The sequence below is a fragment of the Haemaphysalis longicornis genome, unplaced genomic scaffold, assembly GCF_048455015.1.
Source record: "Haemaphysalis longicornis isolate Haplotype H1 unplaced genomic scaffold, Haemaphysalis longicornis Haplotype H1 scaffold_5, whole genome shotgun sequence".
In the NCBI taxonomy this organism is placed as follows: domain Eukaryota; kingdom Metazoa; phylum Arthropoda; class Arachnida; order Ixodida; family Ixodidae; genus Haemaphysalis; species Haemaphysalis longicornis.
This window is the reverse complement of record NW_027526385.1, coordinates 126,701,932-126,710,390: the sequence shown is the minus strand read 5'-3', so window position 1 is coordinate 126,710,390 and position 8,459 is coordinate 126,701,932. Positions and strand designations below refer to the sequence as shown.

Sequence of the window (8,459 nt, the reverse complement as noted above, 5' to 3'; positions counted from 1 at the left end):
AAAGGCTCACTTTCATAGACCTCAAGGCACACGTCAGACACCAGCTTAAATCACCATGAGGCACACAAGATTTTCCACACCGAAAACAAACTATACAAAATAAAACTACTGTTACGACAATGCGCTTGGCACTCACACCACAGACACAAATAAGGTACTTTAGCTAGGTTAGGACTACGCCAAAGTCATGTTACACACTCCAGACAGCTCACGAGATCTCCTAGACCACGTGCAGCATGATTCAATAGTGTGTATTCATGATCCACAACCTTAGTCAATGCAGAGCTCTCGAAACAACAAGACGCATACAATTTTCGGAAGGTGACAGACAATACTTTCCACCACACGAATCTTTATGTTTTCTAATTACAGATTTAGTTAGACATCCAACAGAAATTCCATTATTACATCTAATTTTACACCAGACATTATCATGACGATGAGGATGATGATTCCTATTGGTTTCCGCTTTGAAGTGGGGTGGATGACAAGTTATCTTACCAAAAAGGACTAATATGACCACGATTTAAACTCTTGGTTTAATACTAGCGCTGCTTAGGGCAGGCACTAAAGCTTATTAGGCCCGAAATACTTTCTTTTTTCTGTTACAGGTGGTAACGGTAATAGGCAGTATTCCCCTCTCTGCTTTTCGTCCACCAGCATTCTAATCTTCTTTTCGTCCCCTCGACAGCCTTGAAGTTACCTTCCTCTCTGATTCCCCTAAATCCTTGGGCTTCTGAAAGCCCAATATTCCCTTCATGTAGATTTGGATGGATACCCTCACATTCTAACACTATGTGCCGCATAGTTTCTGTTTCTTTTCTGAAGACCACACATACCCCATCACTTTGTGAATACTTCCTCACAAAACTCTTAGTTCGCAGGCAACCTGCTCTAGCCTAAAAAAGCAAAGCACTGCCCTGGAAATTATCAAAGAAATTTTCCTTTCTGATGTTCATCTTCTCAGCCCTGTACATAACGACGTTTTAGCTTCAATTTTTTCCCTCCATTTATTCATTTCAATCTGTCTTGCCTCTTTTTTGGTTACCTTGGCTGTTTTGGATTCCCCACTGTTCTTTCCGTGTTTGATCGTTAGCCTTCTAGTCTTTCTTAACCACTGCATGTCCACGCTTTTCAAGTATAGGTACCTAAAAACCTTAGCTGCCCACCTTTGTTGCAACCTGGCGATTCACACCAGCCATCTTTATTGACTGGTAATCATTTCTTTTTTTTTTACTGAAATATTTAGGTTTTCTTTGAACGCGTTTTTCTTAAATGATTTTTATTTTCCGTTCTTTTCCCGTAGTTGACCTCGCGCCATATATCATCAATTCGTATCATCGTGAATTTGTTTATTGTTTTGGCTCTTTGCCTCTTTGCCACCCGTCTGTTTTTTTATGCTTAGAATGTATATTTAGTGGGAAAGGGCGCATCTGTTTCTTCTTCAGGCAATTGTAGGGGTCTTTTTAGCGGACTTTGATTTATTGTAGTTCACTGAGGCCTCCCGAGAAACTTTTGAACGGCCTGGGTAAGGCCCAATCATGATCCTTCATTAGGACAGGTGTCCCTTTACCACGATGTCAAGGGTTTTGTGCAGTCCCATTTTGAGATATTTATCAGTTGAGGCGTCCCTGGGTACCCCAACACCTGCACCGATACTATTCCAATTACCACGTCTATGTATTGACGTTCTTTGTCATTTACCTTCACCAATGAGGCCATTTACGTAATTCTGGGAGGCTACATACTTGCCCCAACCTCATTTCATCACATTCTCTTATTCCATTGTGTCTGTTTGTAAGCCGGTTTGACATGTGTATTAAGTGATCTGTTATTGTTTTAGTGGTTGAAGCAAGGAGATATTTCCAGACACACGTAATATTAAGTGCGAATGCACTTTATAAGCGACCCTGAATTCCGGCGACCGCCATCCGTCCACATAGCAACAGCTGCGGGTGCGCGCGCTCCTGCTCTTCCTTGGCAACGGGGGGAGATGGGCGCGCGCTGCCTGGCCGCTGACATGGCACATACCCACGTGGGGGATTGGACAGGAATCTCCTCGTCTTCCTTGGCAACGGGGGGAGATGGGCGCGCGCTGCCTGGCCGCTGACATGGCACATACCCACGTGGGGGATTGGCCAGGAATCGGTCGTGAAAAGGGCTAATGCACCCGCTTAAAGGAGTACTGACACGAAATTTCAAAGCTGAGATCCGCTCTAGCAATCAAGTACAACAACACAAATAGGTGTCTGTGCATGGCACATACCCACGTGGGGGATTGGCCAGGTATCGGGCGTGAGAAGGGCTAATGCACCCGCCTAAAGGAGTACTGACACGAAATTTCAAAGCTGAGAATCGCTCTAGCAATCAACTACAACGACAACACAAATAGGTGTCTGTGAATAAATGTATCTTTCTTTCTTTGTAGTTGTGTGTGTGTGTGATCTCTCTTTCGCGAACATTACCGAACCGCGCAAGTTCAACTCGTGCATTCGCACTTTCACATTCTTCCCCTCGGGGAAATGCGGGGAAATTTTTACAACGAATAAGATCCAGAGCGACGTAGTGGGTTTCGTGTGTAGCCTTCCAGGGAAGTTTCTATGTAATCAGTGTCACCCTTGGTTCTCCGTCTTCGAATGGCGTGGACCTCTTACGTTTGCAACACGCAGGAAAGGCTGTACTGCTTCTCCTATTGGTCCACGGTTGCAGCGCAAGTTAAAGCAGACCATCTAGGCCTCTGGTGGTGTCCGTGCTCATCTATAGGGTGTCGTCTGCTGAATACAGAATATGGCATACACTGCATACGTCCCCGCGCTGTACAGGAAGAACCAGCATACCGATGTTAAAATTACGGGAGAGAGAATTGACCCCAGAGGAGTTCTTCTGTCTCCTCATTTGATACATTTGATAGGACTGCCAGTGATGTCTCTGATCTGCAGTATTGCTTGTATTTAAAAACAATTTGTACGATAAGCTAGTACGTCGATTGATTGATTGTAGGGTTTAACGCGCCGACGCAACGCAGGCGATGAGGCGCGCCGTAGTGGAGGGCTCAGGATTAATTTTGACCATCTGGGGATCTTTAACGTGCGCCGAAATCTCGTACAGACGGGCGTTTTTGCTTTTCGCCTCCATCAGAAAAGCGGCCGCCGCGGCCGGGAATCGAACCCGCGACCTCGTGCTCAGGCTAGTACGTCTTCTCTGTACATCTTTTTTTGTCGGCATGCGAAGCTCTGCTTGTGAGACAATTTGTCAGTAGCTTCTCTGAGGTCTAAACGAAGGATGGCCAAGGAGTCTGTCAAGTTACCGAGACGACGACATGCTCCTAAAGTTGGGTGAATAGGACGTGCGTTTCTAGATAATTCCTTAGGGCGAACATATAAATCTGGCATCTGATGACTGTAGCCAGGATGTTTCTGAACTCTTCTGAGAAATAAGTATTCAATAATTTTCAAATACAAGACGTAAAAAAGGTTGACCTTAGGTTATCAATGCGTGGAGATTTCTCCTGCTTCGGTGTAATTAGTACTTCGATGGTTTTCCATGTAGTTTGAAGCGATGCTGCGCGTGAAAATTCGCTGAAGTGATCCTTCAGAATTTTAAAGTCTCTCTAGTCCGCATTACAAACAATATAGTTTGTTACTAGAATGGGGCCCGCAGTCGTAGTTTTTTTCTGGCGCCTGTCGTTTCTCGCACCTCGATAACCTCAAGGCCGCAATCGAAAGTGTGTTTGCGCAATGGCGCACAACAGGGGGCGTAGCTGGCACCCATTTGAAGTTTTTTTAGAGATCTTTAAAACGGTCTTTTGCACCCTTCTACAAGCTTAGCGTGTGAGTCAGGTTCCTGTTCATTATTTGCTTGCCCTCTCAGAGGTCACTTAGGTAAGGACGCGGCTGTTACTTTGGGCAGCTTGTTCTTCTCAGAATTACCATAACCCACGGAGTACCTTGTCTGATGAGACACCTGCGGAGGGCGTTGCTATGGATGTTGAACTGTGAAAAAGATACTGTTGAGGTGCTTCTGTAACCAAAATGCCGGTAGATGGAACAAAATGTCTATCCTTGTAGACACAATAGGTTCAACGCAGTGACATATGGTTCCTCAGCTTAATATAACACATTGATGGGTCTATTTAGGCAGTGATGCTGATTGTAAACATAGTGTAATACATGCATGTTGAACCAAAACAAAGCAAGTGTGGCTGCATCAGCAACCAGAAGGCGCATTTACCCACGCGCACATGTTAAACAAACACTGGCTATACCGTAGAAGAAATTTCTCGATGCTTTGATGTAAAGTGTTGCTGTTTAATATTACCCGCGGAGTAACTGCGTTTTTTTTCTTCGGTGATAACACCACAAGCAACATCACTTTGGCGCCAGTGGTGTGTAGAGTAGCTAAGTAGTAACATAAACCAACTACAGCACTGCAGGTAGTTTTGTTCGCCTGGTATTTAAACAACCTTCTGTAATCAGGTTAGGCATTTTTGTAACAACATAATGGCAGGCTGGCGTTAGTAAGGAAATGGACGCGGATAGTATGAAATCCCTAAAACCTAATAATTTAGAAGCTATTAGGCTTTCTGTATTCGTTAGCACTACTCGCAATATTTGGAAAATTTTGTGGTTACTTAAGAATCTGTGCATATGTCCTTAAATTGTTTTTGCTATAGCAAGGCAGTTATCCCCGAACCAATGACAAGATCATTTATTATAAAGCAAATACGAAGCGGGCATTTTAACTCGTTTCCTTCTAGGTCGTAAATTTAGGCAGCTCTGAATCGCGAGCGATATTCTGAGCCGTAGTGCGTGTTTGGTGCGTCTAGAGGCGCATCGAATGAACACTCCCTTGTTTTTGTGCTTTTTTGCGAGAGTTTTCCTTACGGCATAACAGTTGTGTATACAACATCACATTTTTAACGCTCAAATATCAGCAGAGACCGGTACTGAGGGCCCCGTATCCACCGCTGTAGATGAGGGGTCTTCCAGGATGGAGCCCTGTGCAGCGGAGGCGTTGTAGCACTGCTGGGTTCCTAGATTCTACAGTCAAACAAAGCCGTATTTGTTTTCCTTCTGTCAAGGTGTAATATACCTCAGCACCTGTTCTTCAAGCATAAAGATTTACCCTTTCAAAAGTATAGTGTTTTTCAGTGCTGCTTCCTCCTGGCAGGTTCACACCGCCAATGATGTCACTCCATTCGTCAGTATGTGGCAGAATTGCAAAATACCTAAACATCTTGGTCTGAGTTCGAGTTTTCTATGTTAACAGAAAACTTTGCACGTCGAGAATGCTTATTCAGTCAATTCCCAGGAAATTTCCTAGGATGGTAAGACGCTTTGATTAGTGGAAAATTATTTTGGCACCGCTCGGCTACAATGCTAGGTAAAGGTGATAACGCTGTAAAGAATTGGAGTATTGGTGTTCAAACGTTCAACATGACTGGGACAAGTTTGTGCCACCCCCCAAACCTGATATTCGTAGGCCGCTAATTTCAGTGGCCCCATTAGGCTCGGTGGGAATCATTGTCAGTCACCATCACCACAAGCATGCTGCAGGTCATCACTCGGATAGAGGGTACTTAGACCCTCCCACGTTCACGAATGCGGGCAATGGTCATGACACCGGTGACGAGGGCAGAAGCCCGCGGACTGACCGAAGCCACCGAGAGCGCCGACACTGCCCCCCACGGCGCACGCCCTTACGTCATGCAGCTGTACCGGAGGCACAAGCCGTTCGAGGGTGAAGGGTCCACCTGGCCGGTTTACGAGGAACAAGTCGACGTGTTTTTCTCGCTGAACGAGACACCCGAGATATGCAGCGCGACATTTTCCTGGCCAGCTGCGGTACTCGCGTCTTCGCTGTCCTGCCTGACCTCCTCATGCCGGCCATGCTACATGACAAGCCGCTGGGTGAACTTCTCGCGGCGATATGCTCGCGCTTCAGCCCGCTCCGCACACGTTAATGGAGCGCTTCCGCTTCAACAACCTGAGCCGCCGAGACGGTGGGACGTTCGGGCAGTTTGTCGCACCTCCGCGAGGGTTGGCTAGCGGCTGCTCCTTTGGGGACCAGCTCGACTCGCTGCTCCGAGACCATTTTGTCTGCGGCATCAACGACCCCCCCATGCAAACATGACTCCTAGAGCTTCCTAACCCCTCGCTGGACGACGCCGAGAAGGCAGTGCTGGCGTTGGAAGCTGCGGCCAATGACGCGGGCGAGATATTCCGTTCGACACACTCACCGTCGACGGAAGCGGCGGTCAACAAGATGGCCACACGGCATGGCAGTTGCAGTCGGTGCACTTGGGACGGGCCCCACTCACAGCACCAGTTCCCTTAAACGGAGTGCTTTACGTGTGGAAAAACTAGGCACATTGCTCGGGCGTGCCGAGAGGGGACGGTGAACGGATGGAAGCAGCATCTGGCGCCGAGCACTTGTTCCGTTCCAGCCCACGGCCGTGGGAGCCGGCGCTAGGATAGGTGGCGGGGCGGGCGTGCTGCAACAGCTTCGGGTGACACGGCTATGCTTCCTGTCGTGGCCGAAGACCCGATGATTTTCTGGATGTGGCACATGGACATACTTCGTCGTCTGTGCGACCGTATATGCACATTGTCGAAGTCGCCAGACATAATATTTCCATGTAGCTCGACACGGGGGCCAGCATTCGGTCATGGCCTGGAAAGTCTTCAAACGCACCTTTCCTGTAGTGTCCGTCGAGGCGTGGGGTGTCATGCTGCGCAGCTAGTCCGGACAGCTCACCTAGGTCGATGATCAAGCCTAGGTCAGCGTTGGAATTTGCGACAGGGAGGCCATCCTGCTCCTGTATTTGACCGAGGGGTCGTCACCAACGCTGCTGGGCCGGAACCGGATCCAGGCGTTGGGCGCGCGGCTACCGGAGTACCAGGAAGCAGTTCGGGTGGTGGAAGACGTTCCGAGCCTCCTGACCATGTTCAACGCCCTGTTCCAACCCGGGGTGGGCACATTCACCGGCACGGCGGCAAGAATTCATGTCCTAGAGATAGCCCGGCCCGGATTTTCATGGCGCGCGTTGCTGTTCGCCTTGAAGGACGGGGTCACCCAGGGGCTGCGAGGGTTGCAGAGAGACGACATCGTCGTGCCCGTCAAATTGTTGGAATGGGCGGCTCCCATCAGGCTAGGCTACAGGCAACACGGCAGCATCACGATCTGCGGGGACTTCAAGATCACCATCAACCCTGTCGCTACCGTGGAAAAGTACCCACTTCCCCGCATTCAAGATATCTGGTCGGCGCTGTCCAGGGACAGAGGTTCACCACGCTCGACCTCAGAGATGCGTACAAGCAGCTGGTGCTCCTGGTAGTCATCCCGGAAGTATGTCACCATATCGACAATGCTGGGACTCTTTCAGTACACGCGCTTACCTTTCTTACCCTTCAGCGTGGCCTGAGCACCTGCTATTTTCCAGAGGGAGAAGGACAACCTGTTCAGGGGCGTGAGGCATGTGGCGGTGTACTTGGACGACATCCTGGTGACTGGCACAGACGAAGAGGACCACCTGTAGAACCTGCACAGCGTCTTGGCACGATTGCAGAATGCCGGGCATAAGCTCAAGCAGTGGAACTGAATTTTCTTGGTCCACAATTTTGAGTACCTGGGACACGTCATTTTTCAGGCAGGCCTGGACCCGGTACCACGCAAAGTTGAGGCTGTGCTGAAGGCCTCCAAGCCCCAGAACAAAAAAGAGCTGCAGAGCTTCCTCGGCCTCATAAACTTTTACAGGAGCTTCCTGCAGAACCTGTCGTCGCATCTGCAGCCGCTCTATCTTCTGCTTCGAAATGGAGAGCAGTGGGCTTGGAAGCAGACACAGGACGTGGCTTTCCAGTGCAGCAAGGAGCTCATCACCAAGGTTCCGGTGCTGGTGCACTTTGATCCGGCCGAACTTGTCCTCCTGACCGCAGATGCGTCGCCGTACGGCGTGGGAGCCCCTCTGGTCTAGCGAGAGAAGAATGGCCAGGAACGCCCTGTAACGTTTGCGTCTCGTCGGCTTCATGCTGCAGAACAGCGGTACCGTCAGCTGGACAAGGAAGGGATGGACCTCATGTTTGATGTCGAGCGCTTTCACGAGTACCTGTGGGGCCGGATGTTTGAGGCAGTCATGGAGCCCAAACCGCTGCTGAGACTGCTGGGGCCTGACAAGGTGGTTCCCGTGGTGGCATCACCTCGAGTGGTGCGCTGGGCCTAGAGGCTCGCGGCCTACAACTACCGGCTGGTCTACCGCCCGTGAAAGGACCTGGCACCTGCTGATGCCCTGAGCCGACTGCCCTGCCGGATGTGCCTGCTGTTCTTCTTAAACCTGCCGAAGTGTTCAGGCTGGAGCACGCTTACCCGCAGGTGCTGTCCAGATCGGCAGTATCGCACGCGAGCAGCCAGGACCCAGTGCTGCCACAGGTGGTAAGCTAATGTGCCGACGGGAGGAGTTGACG

General features: G+C 49.5%; 1 protein-coding gene across 1 annotated transcript; it reads left to right on the top strand.

Moving 5' to 3' along the window:
* Positions 1 to 5,609: 5,609 nt before the first annotated feature.
* Positions 5,610 to 7,972, top strand: LOC144139884 (uncharacterized). The gene is made up of 6 exons (XM_077672123.1): positions 5,610 to 5,739; positions 6,140 to 6,275; positions 6,802 to 7,213; positions 7,276 to 7,347; positions 7,442 to 7,504; positions 7,649 to 7,972. Exons 1-6 carry the CDS (start codon positions 5,610 to 5,612, stop codon positions 7,970 to 7,972), a joined length of 1,137 nt encoding a protein of 378 aa, XP_077528249.1.
* Positions 7,973 to 8,459: the final 487 nt, after the last annotated feature.